We start from the raw sequence: 23,630 nt of genomic DNA on the forward strand, positions 1-23,630 counted from the left end.
GCAGTACCAAACCGGTGAGCTGTTGTGAGGACAAAATAGGTCACTAAGTGTGAAGTGCTTCACATAGACCCAGTTGTGACTGCTGTGATGGTGGAGCATTGAATTGGCCATCTTATCATGGACTCTGATTCTGTTTTATTTTCTTCTGTATCTTAAAGAAGTACAACTTTCAGGGTATGTTTTGGAGACTGGTTTATATGCACAGTAGATACTCCTCTGATTCCTTGGGGTTAATTCACTCAACATAATTCCATGAATATTTACTGATGGAATGACTATCCTCCAGGTATATAGCCAAGGCAACCTAGATCCTGTGTCTTCATCTTCCATCCAGCCCTGTGCTTTGAAAGACTTACTGATTTCTTAAAATAGAATTTGATTTTTTCTTGATATACTCAATAATCATCTGCCCATCAAAGGAAGCTCAGAAAAATATCCTCTTGATATGAAAAACAGAGAGGAGATGAGATAAAATGAGCCAGGCAATTGTGCTTCCTGAAATGTGGGTGTAATATGTCCTGAAATACCTGTTTATTAGAAAGCATATAGAACATGGTACCCAAAGGGAAGGAGAACGTGAGCTTGGGTACAGCTGTTGCTACCTACCCAGGGCCTCTAAAATACCTGGAATTACTCTAGGTACATTTGAAACCAAGATAGTCTTTTCAGACAATAGCAAAATATCACCTCACAACCCTTAATATGTCTGCTGTCAAAGAAAAGAGAGAAAGAGAATGGCAAGTGTTGGCAAGGATGTAGAGAAATTAGAAACCTTATTCACTGCTTGTAGGGATGTAAGATTGTGCAGCCACAATGGAAATCAAGTTGGTGTTTGCTCAGAAAAGTTAAAGATAGAATTGTCATATGACCTAGCAATTCTACTTTAGAATATAAACCCAAAAGAATTGGAAGAAAGGTCTTAAAGAGATACATTTACATGCATGTTATAACAGCATTATCCTCAACAGCAAAAAGGTGGAGGCACCGAAGACTCCATTGACAGATGAATCAATAAAGTGTGGTGCGTATACATATAGTGGAATATTATTCAGCCTTAAAAAAGAAGAAAATTCTCACACATGCTACAACACAGAGGAACCTTGAGGAGGTTAAACTAAGTGGAATAAACCAGTCACAAAGGACAAATACTGCATGATTCTACTAATAGGAGGTACCTAGAGTACTAAATTCATGGATACAGGATGTAGAATGGTGGGTGCCAGGAGATGCTGAGAGGGGGGAATTGTTGTTTAATGGGTACAGAGTTTCAGTTCTGCAAGATGAAAGGAGATCTGTGGCTGGAAGGTGGTGATGGTTGTACAACAGTGTGAATGTATTTAATACCATGGAACTACACACTTAAAAGTGGTTAAGCTAGTAAATTTTATGTGCATTTTACTATAATTCAAACAATTTTTATTTGAAGGTGTCCCATTCAGGAAAAATGGGAAGAAAATTTTAGCACATTCAGTTCCCATATTTAAAAATTTCCTCTGGCTGCTAGATCTATGACTTGTGGTTACAGAGGAAATAAATGAGTTTAGATTCCCAAGTTTTATGTTTCAATGGCACTCATCTCTGAAATGGCCAAGTGAGACTAGTTAACAGAAATAAAGGGCATGTCTGTAAAGTCCCTGGATGCAAGGCTTTAGAAACATGGCTTACATTATGTTTAATGCTTCTGAATAGGAAAAGGTTGTATGCTTGTGTACATAAAATAACTCTATAAATAAATAACATTAGATTATTCTTGGCTCTGATGATAATGTTTGGAAGCACATCTGAGCAAAGACCCAGCAAATCTTTGCATCAACATGTTTTGGTTCTATCCTGTTGGTTTCCACCCTACCTTTGAATATGCTATATGTACACATTCCAGACGGTGTGCTTACAAAATAGTACTAAGCTCTGTATCTATGTAGATTCCACTTTATTTGCCTTTGTCTCCAAGGTGCAATGTTGGTTGATCAAAGAGGGAGAATCTGGATAGAACCTTCAATGTGTAAATGGTCCCAGGAAACCATTCAGGAGGCAGACAAGGATAGAATGTTTAAGAATGTAGATCGAGTGTCAACGCGACCCATAGTTTGTTTTTTTGTTTTGTTTTGTTTTTAGAACATCCTATATCTGAAATTCTTTTTTTTTTTCTTGTTTTTGTTTTCTTTTTTTTTCTTTTTTTTTTCATTTATTTTTATTAGTTGGAGGCTAATTACTTTACAATATTGTAGTGGTTTTTGCCATACACTGACATGAATCAGCCATGGATTTACACCAAGGAAACTAGATCTGAAAGAGACACGTGCAACCCAATGTTCATTGCAGCACTGTTTATAATAGCCAGGACATGGAAGCAACCTAGATGCCCATCAGCAGATGAATGGATAAGGAAGCTGTGGTACATATACACCATGGAATATTACTCAGCCATTAAAAAGAATTCATTTGAATCAGTTCTAATGAGATGGATGAAACTGGAGCCCATTATACAGAGTGAAGTAAGCCAGAAAGATAAAGAACATTACAGTATACTAACACATATATATGGAATTTAGAAAGATGGTAATGATAACCCTATATGCAAAACAGAAAAAGAAACACAGAAGTACAGAACAGACTTTTGAACTCTGTGGGAGAAGGTGAGGATGGGATGTTTCGAAAGAACAGCATGTATATTAACTATGGTGAAACAGATCACCAGCCCAGGTGGGATGCATGAGTCAAGTGCTCGGGCCTGGTGGGCTGGGAAGACCCAGAGGAATCAGGTGGAGAGGGAGGTGGGAGGGGGGATCGGGATGGGGAATACGTGTAACTCTATGGCTGATTCATGTCAATGTATGACAAAACCCACTGAAAAATAAAAAAAAATAAAAATAAAAAAAAAGATATGTAATGGATAAAAGACAGTCTCTTCAATGAATAGTGCTGGGAAATCTGGACAACTATATGTAAAATAATGAAATTAGAACATTCTTTAATATCATTGACAAAAATAAAGTCAAAATAAATTAAAGACCTTAAGATCTGTAAGACAGAATCCTAGAGGAAAGCATTGAATACTCTTTGAAATTAAGCACAGCAATATGTTCTTGGATCCGTCCCCTAAAGTCATGGAAACAAAAGCAAAAATGAAAGGGACCTAGTTAAACTTCAAAAAAATTTGCAGTACAAAGACATAAATAAATAAATAAAACTGTAAAGACAGTCTATGGAATGGAAGAAAATATTTGCAAATGTTTCTACCAACAAGGTATTAATCTCCAAAATATACTAATAGGATTCAAATTTAAAGAGATTCCCAGCTCCACAGCCTGGGCAGCAAGTTACTCTGCTTGTGACTTCAAGTGGCTGTTGAGTGTGGTCCATGTACAACTGATTTGTATCATGATTGATATGCCTTCATGTGAATACACACACACACACAGAGAGAGAGAGAGAGAGAGAGAGGAACAAAAATGTCACAATAGCATTTCTTTTACTCTGTGCTCTGATATTTTCTGTGATACCAGCTCTATTCTAGTTCATGTAAATGACAAAATGATGGTCACGAGGCACAAAATTGATTTCATGATCCACTGGTTACATCTGCAGTTTGACAAGCACTGTCCCTCAGTGTCCCCTTCTTGGGCTGGGCTCCTGGTTCATGTTAGCATCACACCAGGAGCTTCACTGTTACTCCAGATTCTCAGAGTAGCCCTGCAAGGCTAACCCCAGTTTCCAGTAAGTCTTGGGAACGTTAATAATTTATCCTGAGTCTATTTTTTGTGTGTGTGAGTGTGTATGCATTTATTATCTTTTTAAGTTTTAACAAAGTAATCATTTTTTACTGGTTAGTTGATGTATAGTATATAAATTACAGATGTGAAATATAGTGATTCACGATTTCAGAAGTTATGCTTCATTTACAGTTATAAAACATTTTGTCTTCCTTGTGTTGTATAATACATCTTTGCTAGCTTATTTTATAACTAATGAGCAGTAAAATCAAAACTGAGAACTGTCTGACTCCAAATTTATTTTTTTCAATAAATGTTAGTTGAACTGAATGATGTTCTTATCAGACATTTTCCTGAATTTTTCCTACCATCACACTCAAAAGGGTTCCCCGAACCATAACAAAAGTGAATACATATGGAGCAAAGCCAGAAAATACTACTTCTACTGTCCTGTCCTTTATTTGGAGAGCATCAGTTTTGAAATGAGTTTATTTATTTATGTGTCTTGGGCTAATAAGTATCAGGAGGACATACTCAAAATCTTATCTTTTCCCAACCAAGAGCTCTTTGTCTTTACAATGTCTTGCTGGCTCAGAGGTGAAGAAAGTCTGTTGGTTTGGTTACTTGAAGTTAACTTGTCTAAGTGCAGAAAACTTAAATCTCTTTCCCCCCCAAATGAGTAGGAAGCAGTGATGCTTGTGTCTCAGCACCCTAATTTAGGGAACCTGGGAAGCTGAGAGCGGACTCTGCAGAAGGGGAGCCCAGGGCTGTTTCTTTGAGTTGCCCCACTCAAGTGAGCCACTCAGATAATGAACTCGCACCAGCTTCTCTGGCTGCCTTCTCCCTGTGATCCTTGAAGCAGCAGCGAGCTTCTGGGGTCCTTTCTCTCTCTCTCCCAGGCTCATCCCACCATCCTGTTGACCCCACATGAACAGATCAGAATTGGGGAAGATGGGATAGCAGCAAGGACCTGAGTAGGAACCAGAGACAGGGGAGTCAGGGATAGACCATCAGTCCTGGGGGGAATTTTCGAAGACAAATATTGTGTTTCTAAGAAGGTACTCCTCCATTTGTGCTCAAAATTTCAGGAATAAGCAAAAAGGAAAGCTCTCCCTAAGTAATTTCCTTGAACAGAACAGGGAGCTGAAATATGTTCATCCTTTGTGCTGAGGATCTGAAGTAGTTAAGTATGTTTCCCAGAAAGAACAGTGACTGAGATTATATTCAGGGAGCAGTTGCTTATCTGAAAGGATCTGGAAAATGAAGTGAAGATGGAGAAAGGAATATTGGGGAGCAGCCTCCCCTTGCCTGGCCATATCATCTGTTTTAACCTCATGGAAACAGCTGAAGGAGGAGAAATTGCCTGCATGTTGGAATCTTAGGGTTGATAATTACAAAGAGTAAAGAAGTTTTATGAAAATCTGAAGTAGAATGATAGTTATTCCTCTAACAAGGAACTCTTACCATTGCACAGATTGTAGTTTAGTCTTTGTTCTTAAATTCAGTAGTTTTAAGGGAGACCTTAAATTTGGGTCTCAGATTTTTCACTTAATTCAGTAATCATTTTGAAATGTATGACCAATTATTTCATTGCTCTGGAGGCATATTGGCCACTTAATCAACTTTGTGCAAATAAAGCTCCTTTTATAATGTCTTTTTAATTTTGGATTTTGTTTAGGGATACACATTTTTTTGGTGGCACACCCTGAGTCTTCTGCATTCATTTGTCTCTCACCAGACTTAAAACAGAGACAATATTGAAAGAAGATACAGGAGGCTGTCTGAGTGTCATTCTTATTCATGACTAGGGAAAATAAGTGTCTGTCTTCTTCATCTTTCTTCTTAGGCTTTCGTGAAGTGAGGAGGAAAGTCAGCCTCAAGACCAGGCAGGATTTTGAGGCTGGTGATTCCGAGCAGTTCTGGACACTTGTGGAAGAGTCAGGTCTCCTCTTGTTCCCACACGTGTGCTTCCCCTTGTTCTGCCCCCTTCACTGAAAGGAGCCAATTGGGCTCTTCTCCTCTGCTCATATTCTGTGACCAGGCTTACTAGAGCCTTCCAGAAGAAAATGTAAATGGTCTACATGAGCTTATGTACAAGATTCTCTCTTGAAACTTGGAAGGATGCATATATTTCCAGGGTAATTTACTTGTGGCTCCTCCAAAAGTAGAATGGGAAAAAGTTATTTAAATAATTTTATTATGACCCAGGTCATAATGGGTTTCAGGTCATCCTGACCTTGCAGTTAGTAACGAGGTTCTGTGAGGCAGGTCATCCTGACGCACAGGTGAGAGAACGTGGGGATCAGGTTGATGCAGAATCCAAGGAGATCTCTTCATAGACAGAGGTGCTGCAGACCCTAGGAGCTGACTTCTCTTTGTATGTGTGGGGATGTTCCTTTCACACAAATGGAGAGATTCCATATCCCAGAAGACTAACCAGCAGGGAAAAGAGCCTTGTTTATTCTTCAGTGCCAGTGTGTAAATATTTAATGGTTTTGCTTTGAGGCACAAACCTCAACTAATCATCCTGTTGATAATTCCCAGTCACACTGTGATTGACAATTAATTTATGTAGATCTTGATGTAAAGTTTCTCGAGTAATTATATCCTCAGTTTGCATGTGTGTGCTTAAGCCAATATTCCCAGGAAGGCATTTTTTTAAAAAATCAAATCCTCCTTTCTCTTCTTCAGGTTTTTTCTTAAGATATAAAACTTCTTCAACACTTTCTTCTTCTGTTAATGTTCAATAGTCTGGAGGATATTGTGTCGCACACTTTGTACGTGGAAAATTATATTATAGATAATGTTTTCTAAAGATACATTTGCAACTTTATTATAAATAATTACAGTGAATTTTTATATTTTAATTCTGTTCTATAAGCATTGGGATATAATGAAAAGAGGTTAAGGTAATAACATTCACTATTTTGGGATATTTAGGAACCTGTTTTATTCACTGGAACAATGAGGAACAATCTGGATCCTTTAAATGAACATACAGATGAGGAACTGTGGAATGCCTTAGAAGAGGTAATTTATTAATATTAAATGTTATTAACTTGTTAACATCAGTAGCCATGTGTGTAAAAGTGTACATTTAGAGCATCATGGGTAATTAAGAGGAGCTTAACAGTTTAATGGACTTTGTTTACCTCCTACAGGAACATTGATGACATGTGTGCACTTAAAATGTTTGTTAATTGATGATGAAAACCAACAACATAATGTGATGTTTCCATTTTAGCTTTTTCCTTAAAACCCTGAATGACAACACATTATCTCATCCTTAGCAGAACACTAAATTAGATGTTAAAGCTGTGGGATCAAATTCTACTAGTGATCTAGTGATATAATTACCCTAATTACTCTCCAGTGTTCATATTATTCCTCTGGTCTTAGGGAACATCTATTAAGTGGAGACAAGACTCATTTTTCATTATTAACTGAAAGATGTGAATGAGATCAGACCAATAAAATGAGGGAGTTTCATAGTAAAGTGTTTATAAAAGTATATTATAGAGTTGGAATGTGAAGAGACAGAAGACAGAGATTCATGCAGTCATGTCTGACTCTTTGCAACTCCAGACTGTAGCCTGCCAGGCTTCTCTTCCTTGCCATGTGGGATCTTCGTGGACCAGGGATGAAACCCATGTCTTCTGCATTGGCAGGTAGATAGATTCTTATCCACTGAACCACCAGGGAAGTCCCAAGCCTCTAATTTATTGTTTTAAAATTTTCAAATCACAGGAACATGAAAGGAATAGTATGATGAACACATACACATCTTCACCTGGATTCATCAGGTGTTAGTGTCTTCCTGTATTTTCTCCATCTCTTCTTTAATCTATATTTGGCTGAAATGTTTATAAGTTGTAGAAATGTTTATTAAAAGTTGGATTTCAACTTTAAATACATAAATGTACACCTTGAAAGAACAAGGACATTCCCTTATACGTCCTAACACAGTTATCTCAATCAATAAATTTAATAGTAACATTATACTATTATCTAGTATGTTTTCAGATTCTCTAGCCATAACTCCTAGTTATCATTGTCTCTGCTTCTGTTGTCCTTCTTTCCCATTTTAATAATTATAACTTGATTTTATCACTACATTACAGAAGGCCTTCATATTCATATATTCTCATAACCATCCCTGATTTATAAATGAAGATAGAGTCATAGGAAATAATATTTTTTGAAAAACATTTCCCCTCACAACCCTTTTTCCTCATGAAGCAGAGGAACTGAAAGAAATTTGGACAAACTCAAAGAAATATAAAATAAAATTAGTGACAAGATGTCATCCAAGTCAGAGGAAAGTGTGAGTCAGGATGTCAGTCTTAAGCACATCCAACCACTTGCACCACAATCCAAATCTTACCCTTTAGATCTTGTGTACTTTTCATGCTAACACTACCTACTAATACCATATTTAATCCTAACTCAGAATTCCCCTTTCATGGGGTTGGACTCCATCAGGAACACAATTCAGGTTCACAAGTATAAATGTCCTCTGGCATTTAGGATACCTGAAAAATGAAAGAATGAAAACACTGCTCACTCACCCTTGGTGTGTTGTTATCTGACATTATAATGTGTCAGATAACTTATCAGCCATCACTCATCAGTCTGTTTGTCTCTTAATTTGAAGTTTATTTCTTTTTTGTTATTCGTTTTCAAGTGTAGCCTGAGTTTTGTTCTTGCTCTATAATACTTTTCCAAAGTAAGTATTTATTGAACTGATTCCTACCACAAAATGTACTTTTAGATTATCTTTGTTAAAAGTTTGTTTCAGATTATCTCAGTTAAATGTCTTTTTCTAAACTTTTGAGTACATTTTTACAAAGATAGATTAATATAAATATCATCTATATCCATATTTTGGGGGAAATAAGGTGTTGTGTCTTACTTTTCATGAGTTTTCATTCACTGCAAGACATTTATGACACTGAGGAAAATGCACTTGATTGGTCCACTATTTATAGAATTAAACTTGGACACTCTCCGACATAAATCTCAGCAAGATCCTCTATGACCCACCTCCCAGAATATTGGAAATAAAAGCAAAACTAAACAAATGGGACCTAATGAAACTTAAAAGCTTCTGCACTACAAAGGAAACTATAAGTAAGGTGAAAAGACAGCCCTCAGATTGGGAGAAAATAATAGCAAATGAAGAAACAGACAAAGGATTAATCTCAAAAATATACAAGCAACTTCTGCAGCTCAATTCCAGAAAAATAAATGACCCAATCAAAAAATGGGCCAAAGAACTAAACTGACATTTCTCCAAAGAAGACATACAGATGGCTAACAAACACATGAAAAGATGCTCAACATCACTCATTATCAGAGAAATGCAAATCAAAACCACAATGAGGTACCATTACACGCCAGTCAGGATGGTTGCTATCCAAAAGTCTACAAGCAATAAATGCTGGAGAGGGTGTGGAGAAAAGAGAACCCTCTTACACTGTTGGGGGGAATGCAAACTAGTACAGCCACTATGGAAAACAGTGTGGAGATTTCTTTAAAAACTGGAAATAGAACTGCCATATGACCCAGCAATCCCACTTCTGGGCATACACACTGAGGAAACCAGATCTGAAAGAGACACGTGCACCCCAATGTTCATCGCAGCACTGTTTATAATAGCCAGGACATGGAAGCAACCTAGATGCCCATCAGCAGATGAATGGATAAGGAAGCTGTGGTACATATACACCATGGAATATTACTCAGCTGTTAAAAAGAATTCATTTGAATCAGTTCTAATGAGATGGATGAAACTGGAGTCCATTATACAGAGTGAAGTAAGCCAGAAAGATAAAGAACATTACAGCATACTAACACATATATATGGAATTTAGAAAGATGGTAACGATAACCCTATATGCAAAAAAGAAAAAGAGACACAGAAGTACAGAACAGACTTTTGAACTCTGTGGGAGAAGGTGAGGGTGGGATGTTTTGAAAGAACAGCATGTATATTAACTATGGTGAAAGAGATCACCAGCCCAGGTGGGATGCATGAGACAAGTGCTCGGGCCTAGTGCATTGGGAGGACCCAGAGGAGTCGGGTGCAGAGGGAGGTGGGAGGGGGATCGAGATGGGGAATACGTGTAACTCTATGGCTGATTCACGTCAATGTATGACAAAACCCACTGAAATGTTGTGAAGTAATTAACCTCCACTAATAAAAAAAATTAAAAAAATAAAAAATAAAAAAATAAAATGTTATGTAAGGGTAAAATAAAAAAAAAAGAATTAAACTTGGGAAAGAACCATCACCCAAGCAAGTTCCAGGATTACTAATGTATAAGGTGCAGTTGGCCATTGTTTGAATTTGTGTATTTTAAACTTCACCAAATGGTAAAGTTTTGGCAAGATTATGTCTTCAGAGAAAAAGACTTACTGTAAAAATTTTTGAAGTTTTTCTTTAGTGTACCAACTCCTATGCAAAATGAACTTTGAGAAACTTGACTCAATTATAAAGATTGTTTTAACTTTTCTGTTTAAACCACATTGGGAGAAACAGCTTCATTTTTTGAGAGACTTCCTTAACTAATACCTAGGTAGGGTTTCTGGAAGATGTCCTTTGGCAGGAATGGGGTACATTGAGATCTTTCTGTCCTGACTTGACTCCACCATCTTTCTCAGTGAACACTCTTTAAAAAGAGCTCTCCCCATCACCTGGATGTACATGTAAGATATGTAAGAATTCCTGAGGACATCAAAGCTCTAATGTATAAGAGACTTGTCCACTTCAGTAACAGTTTGCTTAGGAAATGTCATTCTTTCTGTATCCACAGGTGCAACTTAAAGATACCATCGAAAATCTTCCTGGTAAAATGAATACTGAATTAGCAGAATCTGGGTTGAACTTGAGTGTTGGACAGAGACAACTGGTGTGCCTTGCCAGGGCTATTCTCAAGAAAAATCAGATATTGATTATCGACAAAGCCACATCAAATGTAGATCCAAGGTATGGAGCTGAGACCCAGGACACCTTGAATCTGACTTCTAAATGTGGTAAATGGAAAACATTTAGTGATGCTTAGAAATGTTTCTAAGTGTTCTCTTGGCCCCATGTATATTTCTTGATAATATTAATTCCAGAAAACAAAGGAAAAACCAAGATATGTTATATGGGGTTAATGTTGTTATGGGGCATCCTGAGAGAGCTAGATTCCTAAATTCAGCTCATTATAGTTTCAAGCAATTTTGAGGGAATTTCCATCATTTCATGAAAACAGTACATTTCTAAATAGACTTTTTATACTTAGTTTTTAGGAATAAGATTATATGTTAAGGTATTGATTTTTAAAAATATTATAAAAGTATCATGATATTTTTAAGTCTTAAGTCTGCTTTTCCTGTCTTTACTGAACTAAATCAATTTCTTTGATTCTAGAACTGATGAATTAGTACAAAAAAATATTCTTGAGAAATTTGCTCACTGCACTGTGCTAACCATCGCACACAGGTTGAGCAATGCCAATAACTGTCAATGGATAATGGTAAGACCCTCACCATTTTAGTTATTTTCATTTATGTTCAATTTTTCAATGTATCCTTCTTTGTAAAACTTGATAGGAACCTCCAGTAATGTAATTTTCTCTTGGTTTCTCCTCTATTTCCTGAAAATTGTTGCTGTCCAGTTGCTGAGTCATGTCCGACTCTTTGAAACCCCAGCATACACAGCTTACCTGTCTTTCACTATATCCCAGTTTGTTCAAACTCATGTCTGTTGAGTCCATGATGCCATCCAACCATCTCATCCTCTGTCATCCCCTTCTCCTGCTGCCTTCAATCTTTCCCAGCATCAGATTCTTTTCCAGTGAGTCAACTCTTCAAATCAGATGGCCAAAATATTGGAGCTTCAGCTTTAGCATCAGTCCTTCTAATGGATATTCAGGGTTAATTTCATTTAGGAATGACTGGTTTGATATTCTTTCAGTTCAAGGGACTCTCAAGAGTCTTCTCCAGCACCATAGTTTGAAAGCATCAATTCTTTTGTGCTCAGCCTTCTTTTTGGTCCAACTTTCATACCCCTACATGACTACTGGAAAAACCATATAGCTTTGACTAGACGGACCTTTGTCAGCAAAGTAATGTCTCAGCTTTTTAATACGCTGTCTAGGTTTGTCATAGCTTTTCTTCCAAGGAGCAAGCATCTTTTTAATTTCATGACTACAGTCACTGTCCACAGTGACTTTGGAGCACCAAAAAAATAAAATCTGTCACTGTTTCCATTGCTTCCCCATATATCTGCCATGAAGTGATGGGACCGGATGCCATGATCTTCATTTTTTGAAAGTTGAGTTTTAGGTCAGCTTTTTTCACTCTCCTCTTTCACCTTCATCAAGAGGCTCTTTAGTTCCTCTTTTATTTCTGCCATAAGGGTGGTGTCTTCTGAATATCTAAGGTTATTGATACTTCACTCAACAATCTCGATTCCAGCTTGAGCTTCATCCAGCCAGACATTTTACATGAGGTACTCTGCATATACGTTAAATAAGCAGAGTGACAATATACAGCCTAGATGTACTCCTTCCCCAATTTGAACCTTATTTGTATTTCTTGCTTTAGAAATAGACATGCCTTGTTTTTTTTTCCACTTGCCAGATACTGCATTTTTACAAATTAAGGGTTTATCATAACCCTGCATCAAGCAAGTCTTTGGGTGCCATTTTTCAAATAGTATTTGCCCATTGTATGTCTCTGTCTCACCTTTTGGTAATTCTCACTATATGTCAAACTTTTTCACAATCATTATAGTTGCTCTGGTGATCTCTAACATCACTGTTACTGCTGTGACTTGCTGAAGTCTCCTCTCTTGGTTAGTAATTTCTTTAACAATGCATTGTTTTTAAGTTAAGTTCTGTACGTTGTGGGGTTTTTTTTTTCCATTTATTTTTATTAGTTGGAGGCTAATTTTTAGTGGTTTTTGCCATACATTGACATGAATCATCCATGGATTTACATGTGTTCCCCATACTGATTCCCCCTCCCGCCTCCCTCTCCATCCCATCCCTCTGGGTCTTCTCAGACATAATGCTATTGCACACTTAATAGTCTAGTGTCGTGTAAACATAACTTCTGTATGTACTAGGAAACCAGACCATCCATATGACTCACTTTACTGCCATGTTCACTTCACTCCAGTGTTCTGGAACTGTTATACCCACACTGAGGAATGACTGTACCTTGTTCCTTTCTGAAAAAACAGGTCTGTTCTGAAAGCATTAATGTGGACATAAAGACAAGTCAATCTGTTTCAAAGCCTCATGCTCCAGAGGGCAGGAGACCAGCCTCAAGGAGTAGCTGGGGAAGTGACAGATGATGACAAAGGGCATAACCAACAGGGTTGTCACCATAAAGTCCTATCATTGCAAGTGCTTAATGTGTAATAATTACATTTTGTTGCACTGGTGAACACATCTGCACAAAGATAGATGGATGTGTGTTTTTTTTAATTCTATTTTTTAATTGAATATAATCCATAAAAATATATTTTTGTTATACAAAACAATAAATGTGCAAGGTAAATAGGAAAATAAAAGAAAATCTCATAAAGAGAAGATGACAAAATACCTACTGCCAGAAAGTAGTAATTGTATAATGCTATAATATTATTTGGTTAACATTAGAGCCAGTTTAATAATTTGTTTTATTCTGCAAAACAGAATATTTCATTACCAGAATTTTTATTTATTCTTAAAATGCCCCATGTCATTTATTAATTTTCCATAGCTCAGTTCTTAATAGTTGTCTAAAATTTCATCATGGAGATAGAGTATGATTAATCTCAAACTTAGACATCTATATATTTTCCAAATTGTCACTTTTATCAAAAATCTTGAAATGATTAGATGGATATGGTTTTGTTCACTGTATGTAAATCAGAGAAAGAGCTTGTTGGGAAAGTTAATTAATAGCTTTGTTTTATCTGTTGTCTCTCCAAAGGGATTTACCCTGCTTTGGTTCATTAAGCACCATTCATGTGTCAGGCTTAGAATTCTATTTCACAAAGAAGTTCTCTCAATATTAAGTTTATTAAACATGATGCAGTCATAATGACAGCTAATATAATATTGCTTACTTTCTCTGTTGCCACAAAACAGTGGAGCAAGACAGACAAATTAGAAATGCTCTTTATCCTAAGACTCACCACTGTCTCTACATTAGAGGTTTCTTCCTGTAGTTTTCAGGATTAGCTGGGTGCTTGTGACCTGCTTTCTCTGCAGCCAACAACACAGCTCTTCCCTCCAGTCTCTGCTCACTACAGTCTTCATATCACCCGGATTCTCCCTGGTGGTATGAGCAAAGGAAGCATGTGACGATCTGCAGTTGTTGTAACAGTGTTGTTGTCAGCAGTCAACACTTTCACTGTCCTCAGAGAATTCTCTGGAAATGAATGATGTAGAACCAAAAGCAGAGCTGAGAAACTCAGATCCCACCTCTTGTATTTATAGTCCATCTTATGGTTTTATGTTCTTTATTTCTCTCTCATCTCAAACTTTTTCTTAGAATTTTTCCCACAGAAGTGAAAACCAGAAATGATTGTAACATCCCCACCTGAAAGGCACAAAACAGCTCATACATAAGCATAGAGTTTTACTTAAATTCTCATTTTTCACCTTAATGGAACTTTTCTTTCATAAGCCTACATGGCTGCAACTAGAACATTTGAGAAGAGAAAAGCTCCTTCAAAAACACTCCAAGAGATTTCACTCAAATTTTCAGAGGAAAGATAACTGAACACTGAGGTAGAAAGTACAGTTGGAGAGAAGAAATACTTTATGCAGGAGGCGCTTATGTGCAAAAGTAAGCATCTTTGGGAGAGCGGCTGTGGAGGTCACCCTGAATTAACCTTCATCCTTCTCCAGTGAGAATGATTTATTATTTCAAGACCTAAGACAGGATTTTGAGTTAATACTCGCCACATTGTCCAGTCACTGAGAAAATCACAGACACCCATTCTACCAATGAGGGACCCACCTTCCAGGGTTGGACAGCTTCCCTGTGTCATCACCTTGTGGCCAAAGGCAGAGGTCTGACACTCAGATCTCCCCCTCCCCACTCTACTCGTTGCTAAGTGGGATCTGTCTCTATTGTCATCATTTCCCAGCATCTTTCTTATCAGGCTTTTCCTCCATCCTCTCCTGGTTACCACTACCTCTCAGTACACTCACCCACCTCTCCCTGCATTCTTCTTTATCACTGATGACATCCTGCCAGTGAAAACGGATCAAATTATCTTGCAGTGGGAATATCTGCATGTAAACAGGCTTCATAAACACTTGTTCATTGAGTTGATGTAACTAACTGACTCATCCAACATAATGTATTTTTACATTTAACCTACTAGAGCTTTATAAGCAATTCGGAGTTGGGATTCCTGGCGAGATCTTGGGGTTCAGGGATTGTTATCATACCAACTTGAATATGTGGTTTAGTTTATAGTTTAATTTGGGTTATGAGAAGAGTGGGGACATAGGAGATTATAAGAGCTTTTTCTTATAAGGGATATTAAAAATCCAAAATCTTACCTATTTTTCTGTTTATAATGAGAATTTGGATTTGCTTTATGTTTATTTGTTCTGAAATATCTAGAGTCTTTGATCAAACCAGTAAATGTAAAGGCTAAGTTGGTAAAATTCTATTTCTGGCCTTTTTTCAGTCTGTGTCCCATCTCAGCTCTTATAGCCTCTACGTGAGCCTTGGCTTTTAAGTTTGATTAGGTTCCATTTGCTTTTGCTTTTATTTCTTTTACTTTGGGAGACTGATCTAAGAAAATATTGCTGCAATTTATGTCAAAGAGTATTTTGCCTGTGTTTTCATTTAGTTTTGTGGTTCCCAGTCTTATATTATATCTTTAAGCCATTTTGAGTTTATTTTTGTGTATGATGTGAGGGAGTGTTCTAATTTCATATATTTTCAGGTGTTCAGCTTTCCCAGTACTATTTACCATAGAAAGTGTCTTTTCCCTAATTCTTGTGTACTGTTTCATAGACTAATTGACCGTAGGCATGTGGAGACCAATGTTTTAAAACTGAAGTTTTTCTTCAACATCAGAAGGAGCAGTAATGTTCTATTATGCTATGCTTAAGTAAAATTGCACATTTGAGACATCTAAATTGGCAAGCCAAGTTACAGGGCTTCCCTGGTGGCTCAGATGGTAAAGATTCTGCTTGCAGTGCAGGAGACCCTAGTTTGATCCCTGGGTCAGGAAGATCCTCTGGAGAAGGAGATGGCTACCCATTCCACTATTCTTACGTGGAGAATTCCATGGACAGAGGAGCCTGGTGGACTACAGTCTTATGGGATCATAAAGAGTCGGACATGACTGAGCAACTTTTACCAAACATTTAAATTATTATGCAGATGTGAAAGTGAAAGTTGCTCAGTTGTTTCTGACTATGATCCCATGGACTGAATTATGATCCCATGGACTGTAGTCCACCAGGTTCCCCTGTCCATATGATTTTCCAGGCAAGAATACTGGAATAGGTTGCCATGCTCTTCTCTAGGGCATCTTCCCAGCCCAGGGATCGAACCTGTGTCTCTTGCGTCTCCTGCATTACGGGCAGATTCTTTACTCACTGAGTTACCTTGGAAGCCCATTATGTGGATGAAACAAATTCGATTATTCTTGGATTGTTTTGAGAAAGCTGACTTTAGCAGTGATTCACAGTAGTAAACAAATGATTAACAGGAAAATGGCATTTATGAGACATAACAAATGTTTCCAATTAAAGGCAAAGGATAAAATTAACTGTAGTACTTATATGTTGAAAAACAACCTGTGTCTTGTTTAGAGTTCCAGCATATTCTGTTTTTGTTTTTTTTTTTAATAATTGATTTATTTATTTTGGCTGTCCTGGGTCTTCCTTGCTGCACAGACTTTTCTCAAGTTGCAGCAAGGGGGGGCTACTCTTCATTGTGGTGTGCAGACTTCTTATTGCATGGCTTCTCTTGCTGTGGAGCATGGGCTCTAGGTGTGTGGGCTCAATAGTTGAGGCTCCCGGGCTTGGCTCTAGACCACAGGCTCTGTAGTTACGGCACATGGGTTTAGTTGCTCTGTGGCATGTGTGATCTTTCTGGACCAGGGATGGAACACAAGATTCCTGCATTGGTAGGCAGATTCTTTTACCACTGAGCCACCAGAGAAATTCATCCAGCATATTCTCTTAATACACATTTACTCCAAATATGCCCTAAATGAAGAATTAAATACCACTGAACATCAGAACTGTTTTAATAATTATATCATTTTATATCAATTGTTTCAGACACTTTTCCCCCATCCAGAACCATTAACCAAAGTCACTAATAAGTAGAAAGGCAGAGCAAAGAACAACTTCCTTTCCCTTTCAGTTTGCATTTAGCAGACTTATTAATGAGCAATAAAACGGGTGAAAGGAAAGCAGCTGAAGAAGGAAAGAGAAACAAGGAAAGAAAGATAATTTGTGGAAACAGATTCAGATCCTAGGCAGTTCAGGTTGGGCTGGCCCCATGTGCTCTGTAGGCCATGATCACTGGAATTTGGAGCTCAATTTCTTACTTGAGTCTTTAGTCTTATCCAAAGAGAAAACTGGATTTCTAGAGATTTCTTCTGTGCAGAGCAGTTTTGTAAAAGCTGCTTATGTACCAGTTCCTTTTGCCAGCCTTTCTCTCTCAGAAGAATAAACTACAAGCACATCCAACTTCAAGAAGCATCTCAACCTCTCAGACAAGGGATTCTGCTCCTCTTAGCAGCTGACATAGTTCAGGACCCTAAAGAAATCCTGGAAGCATTTTCTTTTTTCCCAAATATTGCTCAGATTCTCAAATCAACTTGACAATTAATTTCTTTTCCAGAGCACTGCCCTCTGGTTTGTATGACAACCTACTTTTTAGATAAATGGAGTTTGATTTTCTTGAATCTAGATATGTGCCAAGTCTGTGTATCTGTATAAATTGCCTCAAAGCTCAGAGTCTGAGAGCTAAAAGTGCTAATGATAACAACCTCAAATGCCCTGAACATAAAATAAGATGCTATAGTACCAGTAGTCATAGCGTAAAACTTATATTTTATTCCTTTCCTAAAACATTGCAATATTAAAAGGTCAAGTTAGGCCTTTGTCTGCCGAGTAAAACAAATTAGTCAAATCATTAAAACACCAGCCAGTCCCTACCGCCCAAATAGATTTTCTCTGTTTCCCTATCCTGCCACTTTTTGAAATATTGTCTGAGTTATAATATGTTACTGGGAGACATTGTGTGCTAATGGGTTTCTTTCTGCTGTTAACAGGTTTTGGATTCAGGGAACCGGAAAGAAACTGGTCGGCCAAATGATTTGCTGCAGAATAAAAACAGCCTATTTTACAAAATGTCACAGCAACTGGGCAAGGAGGAAGTAGCTGTCCTCACTGAAAGGTCAAAATAGGTGAGCCTGCTACAGGGAGTTGTCATTAAAGTTTGTCTCCAGATTCATTCTTCACAAGATCTCACCCGTGTTCTGATAACAAGCACTCTGTGCCCTTATAAACCTCCGGAGACTAAGCTTCATGAGTGGGTCTTAACAACACATGGTGGGTTAATGGCAGGTCTGCTGAGAATCTGCAGCAGTGGTGGGGGTGGGGTCAGGATGTGTGCACCCTTCTGTGTGCACACACCTGTGCCTGAGGCAGAGATTTCAGATTGGACTTCCACACTTCTGGACTCTGGGTTCAGATTCTCATCGAGCACAGAATACTCTCATTTTGCAGAACCTTTACATTCATTTTGGTTTGTGCTCAGTATATTTGTGATACAACTTCTGTCAAGGAATATCCAGGGAATTTGAGAGTTTAGGGGAAAATTTTTTGGAATATTTTGACTCTAGGAAGATCTTCCAGGGAAAGGTGTAGGTCTCTTCTGTTTTCTAATCTGTGAAGAAAACTTCTACATGATACTGTCCTTCTCCCTAATTCTTTGTTGTTTAGAATTGGGTCTATTTGCCATGCCCCACCCCCAGACTTCCTTTACCTTCTAGAGGATGAAACTGTCATCAGGACAAATCAAGAACGCACACTGTAGTCTGAATGGTGCCTGAAGGTTTACAAAGCACTTTCTCAGATATGAGGTGTGTGAAGCAGTAAGCTCTGTGCATATGGTGTGAGGAAGGGGCTCCATGGGTAACATTCAGGTCATGTGACATCTTCCAAACAAGGGTGAGATGGTAACTGAGGTCTAGTTTAGGAGACTTAGATATTGTCATACTGCCATCTGTAAGTCTTTCTGGAACAAGGTGGGAGTGAGAATAGAGTTGATGGGAAGATGGAGGGAAGGAAGTTCTGGTGTTCTTGACCCTTGACAAGTGTGGTTTGAGGGGGGATGAGGCTTCCAGTTTCCTGTGGTGAGACTTCCCCATGGAAAACTTAGCTCTGAGTATTAAATTATGGGTATATTTTCTGTTCATACTTTTGTGCATTTCCCAGATTTTCACTTGTAAGTAGTGTAAGATTACTAGTGTAATATTTTAAATGTCTTAAAGAAAACATGTCCCAGTATCTTAAGTACTTCTATATGAAACATTTATCTAAAATGTGGCCTTAATTCATCACTGTCTCATCTCAGCCCTCCTTAGAAATGAGGAAATGCAGAGCAGTACCTTCCACTGCTCATAGTGTAGGAGACTTCCTGGGTCACAGAGCTTGCTGAAGAGGTGGCAGAGTTAGAGTTTATACTTAGGCTTAGGGACAAGGAAATCTGTGTTCTGAATTTTTCACAAGTACTTATATTGTATGCAAGTATAGCATGTGTGTGTTAGTTGCTCAACTCGTGTTTGACTCTGCAACACCATTGTCTGTAGCTTGCCAGTCCCCTCTGTCCATGGAATTTTCCAGGCAAGAATACTGGAGTGGGTTGCCATTCCCTTCTCCAGGGGATCTTCCCAACCCAGGGATTTAACTCTGATCTCCCACATTGTGGATAGATTCTTTATCATCTGAGTCATACATCACCCTATATTTTTTCAATGCCTTAAATTCACAAAGCACTTCCATTCACTACATTGTCTGCCAGTCATTGAAGACTTGACAAGCATTTGTGATTTTCTGTGTGGCAAAATCACAAAGCAGCCAGGAATCTCCCAAAGCATTTTGGTCTTTCCACCTTAGGCATTTCGCATCAGAAAGAAGTGTGCCCACCTGTGTCAAAGTCTTCACTTAAACACTATGTTATCATTATGTATTATCAAGACATTGAGTAGTGAGAAGTAGATCACAGAACTTCTGATAGGTCCAGATAACATAAAATGATAGATTTCAACAACCTCATTTTATAGGTGATGAAACTAAAGCTCCTTAGAAGAAAGGTCGCCCTATGTATATAACTGGTGTTAAGTTAGTTTGCAGCAAATGCAGAATTAAAAATCTTTTCTTTCATTGAATGTTTTAAATCAAGTGTAACATACATATAAAAACAGACATGGGTCATAGAATTAGAAATCTTGTGCTTCCTGGTCTAGTAATCCTGCACCTACTCTAATAATATTCAGGGTAAGTTACATTTGTGAAGTTCTCTGTAATTTATTTTACATTGTTCTCACATGTATGATTTCATGTAATTGCATGATGGTCCATTTTTATCCATGTCATGGATGAGGAGAGTGGGTCCAGGGCTCACCTAAGGTCACAAAACTGGTCCAGGGAGCACAGAGGGGCAATTGCTGGGGGAGGCTGAGGGCCACCCTAGGTACTGTGTTCTGTGTCAAGTCTGAGAACACTGCTTCTTTCATGTGGTAGCCAAGATGGGGCCATCATCCAAGTTCACAGAGTGGCAGAACCTCACTATTAGATTCCAGTCCTGCCGCTGGGTCAGGTCACCTCTAAGGAAAGAAATACATTTCTTGATCCTCATCCCACTAGAATATCTTCCTGACATTATTTCTGCATCCTCTGCATCCTCTTAGGTAAGCTGTCCGATTATCGGTTTTCTGGATGTGCAAGCATCAGATGTCAATGCATTGTTTAGAGCTGTAACACCAAGAGCATTAGTCAACAAGCTTTTAACTCTAATAGAGCAGAATTCATTCATCTGAAAAGAAAACCCAACAGCTGAAAAGAGGTGCTTCCAAGTCACATTTTTTTTTAAAACACATAGTGCAGGGGAGCTGAATCACTGTCTGATTGACCCTTTTGGATGATCCATGAAATAGCAGAGAAAATACCTTTCAGATACACAGATCTGAAGGGGAATTAGTTTGCTAGGACTGCCATACAAAATACCACAGAGAAATGACTTAAACAACCGAAATTTACTTCCTCACAGCCCTGGAGGATGGACGTCTGAGGTCAAGGTGTCAGTAGGTTGGTTTCCTCTGAGGTCTCTCTTCTTGGTTTGGAGATGCTGTCCTCTCTCTGTGTCTTCACATGGCCTTCCCTCTGCTTGTACCTGTGTCCTGATCTTCTCTTCTTGTAAGAACTCCAGTCTATTATATTAGGACCCACCTGTTTGACTTCACTTTTTTTTTTTTTTTTTTTTTTGCCTTTTTAAAGACCCTGTATGCAAATGCAGTCACATTTTGAGGTACTGGCAGGTTTAGAAATTCAACATATAAAATTGAAGGGTGCACAATTCAATTCAAACAAAGAATAAATGCCCATCATTCATTCTGTTCTGTGATGAAGCAGACCTGGTTGAAGTTTTTTGAAGTTTCTTTGCTCCCAGTGTGTAACAAAGGTGTCTTTTTGTCTATTCATGAAGTCACTTAGTATAGTCCAGAAGTTACAAAATTCTAATATCCTAGTTCTATGAGCCTGGACTAGTTTGAATTGATGGAGGAAGCATTTAGAATCCATGTGGCCTTGTGTCCCCCAAGGTCTCTGAGCCTCAGGTCCTCACCTGTATGTAGAACAGGGATTACAGCCCTGCCGGCTTCTTCACACTCATTACAGGGATCAGATGAGAGAGTAGATGCTTAAGTGCTTTGAGAATAGAAAGCATTTTACAGTATAAAAGTGGGGTCATTTTTCCGCCTCAGAATGGGAGAAAATAATAGCAAATGAAACAATGACAAAGGATTAATTTCCAAAATATATAAGCAGCTCATGCAAGTCTTCCCTAGTGACTCAGACAGTAAAGAATCTGCCTGCAATGTGGGAGAATCCTACAATGTGCAAGACCCAATTTCGATCCCTGGGTCAGGAAGATCTCCTGAAGTAGAAAATGGCAACCCACTTCAGTATTCTTGCCTAGAGATTCCCATGGACAGAGGATCCTGGAGAGCTACAGCCCATGGGGTTGCAAAGAGTCAGACACGACTGAGAGACTAACACTTACACACTTCCATGCAAGTCAGTTCCAGAAAAACAAACAACCTAATCAAAAAGTGGGAGAAAAACATAAGCATACACTTATCCGAAGAAGACATACAGATGGCTAACAAAGACATGAAAAGATGCTCAATATCGCTTGTAATTAGAGAAATGGAAATCACAACTACAGTGAGATACCACCTCACACCAGTCAGAATGGCCATCATCAAAAAGTCTACAAACAGTAAATGCTGGAGAGAAAAGGGAACCCTCTTGCACTATTAGTGGGAATGTAAATTGATACAGCCACTATGAAAGACAGTATGGAGATTCATGAAAAAACTAGGAATAAAACAACCAAATGACCTAAGAATCCTACTCCTAGGCATATACCTTGAGGAAACCAGAATTGAAAAGGACACATGTACCCCAATGTTGTAGCAGCACTATCTACAATAGCTAGAACATGAAAGTAACCTAAATGTCCATTGACAGATGAATGGATAAAGAATCTGTGGTACATTTATTTACACAATGGGATATTACTCAGCCATAAAAAGGAGCACATTTGAGTCAGTTCTAATGAGGTGGATGAACCTAGAGCCTATTATACAGAGTGAAGTAAATCAGGAAGAGAAAAACAAGTATCATATACTAACATGTATATATGAAGTCTAGAAAGATGGTACTGATTTAATTATTTGCAGGGCATCAATGGAGACACAGACATAGAGAACAGATTATAGACCTTGTTGGGGTTGGGGGAGGAAGGAGAGACTGGGATGTTGGGGGAGGAAGGAGAGACTGGGATGTATGGAGAAAGTAACATGGAAACTTACATTACTGAATGTGAAATAGATAGCCAATGGGAATTTGCTATGTGACTCAGGGAACTCAAACATGGTCTCTGTAGCAACCTAGAGAGGTGAGATGGGAAGGGAGGTAGGAGGGAGGTTCAAGGGGGTGGGGGGGGGCCATATGTATACCTAAGGCTGATTCATGTTAATGTTTGGCAGAAACCAGCACTATTCTGTAAAGCAATTATCCTTCAATTAAAATAAAATAAAATTTAAAAAGGAGAGGATTTTAAAGGCTGTAGTCAGAAGCCTTGCCTCCAAATAATAAAACAAAATATAACCATAGTTCTTCTAAGTAGCCTCAGAGACTCTAAATCAGGGGTCTCCAATGCTGGACAACAGACTTGTACCATGGGCTGTTAGGAACTGGGCCGCACAACAGGAGGTGAGTGGTGGGCTGGTGAACAAAGCTTCATCTGTTGCTCCCCATCAGTCACGTTACACCTGAACCTCCTCCTCTCCCACCCCTGTCCTGTCTGTGGACAACTTATCTTCCATGAAACTGGGTCCCTGGTGCCAAAAAGGTTGGGGGCTGCTGCTGTAAATAATTAAAAGGTATTTTTAATAATAAGTTTTAAAACAAATCATACATCTACTGCTGCAAAATTTTAAATCTTTTAAAAATACTTTTTTCTCTCATTCTTTTTTTTTCATTTATTTTTATTAGTTGGAGGCTAATTACTTTACAATATTGTAGTGGTTTTTGCCATACATTGACATGAATCAGTCATAGATCTACATGTGTTCCTCATCCTGAACCCCCCTCCCAC

The 23,630-nt window shown here is 38.2% G+C and overlaps 1 protein-coding gene across 1 annotated transcript in view; it reads left to right on the forward strand.

Moving 5' to 3' along the window:
• The window catches only part of LOC136144258 (ATP-binding cassette sub-family C member 4-like), a 156,136-nt gene extending 137,986 nt beyond the window's left edge, over positions 1-18,150 (forward strand). Inside the window, exons 27-30 of the mRNA XM_065902005.1 lie at positions 6,654-6,743; positions 10,529-10,701; positions 11,131-11,236; positions 18,016-18,150. Coding sequence (XP_065758077.1) covers positions 6,654-6,743; positions 10,529-10,701; positions 11,131-11,236; positions 18,016-18,150 — 504 coding nt within the window. The remainder of the gene's footprint in view (positions 1-6,653; positions 6,744-10,528; positions 10,702-11,130; positions 11,237-18,015) is intronic.
• Positions 18,151-23,630: the final 5,480 nt, after the last annotated feature.

Source organism: Muntiacus reevesi, chromosome 11 (assembly GCF_963930625.1).
Source record: "Muntiacus reevesi chromosome 11, mMunRee1.1, whole genome shotgun sequence".
NCBI lineage: Eukaryota > Metazoa > Chordata > Mammalia > Artiodactyla > Cervidae > Muntiacus > Muntiacus reevesi.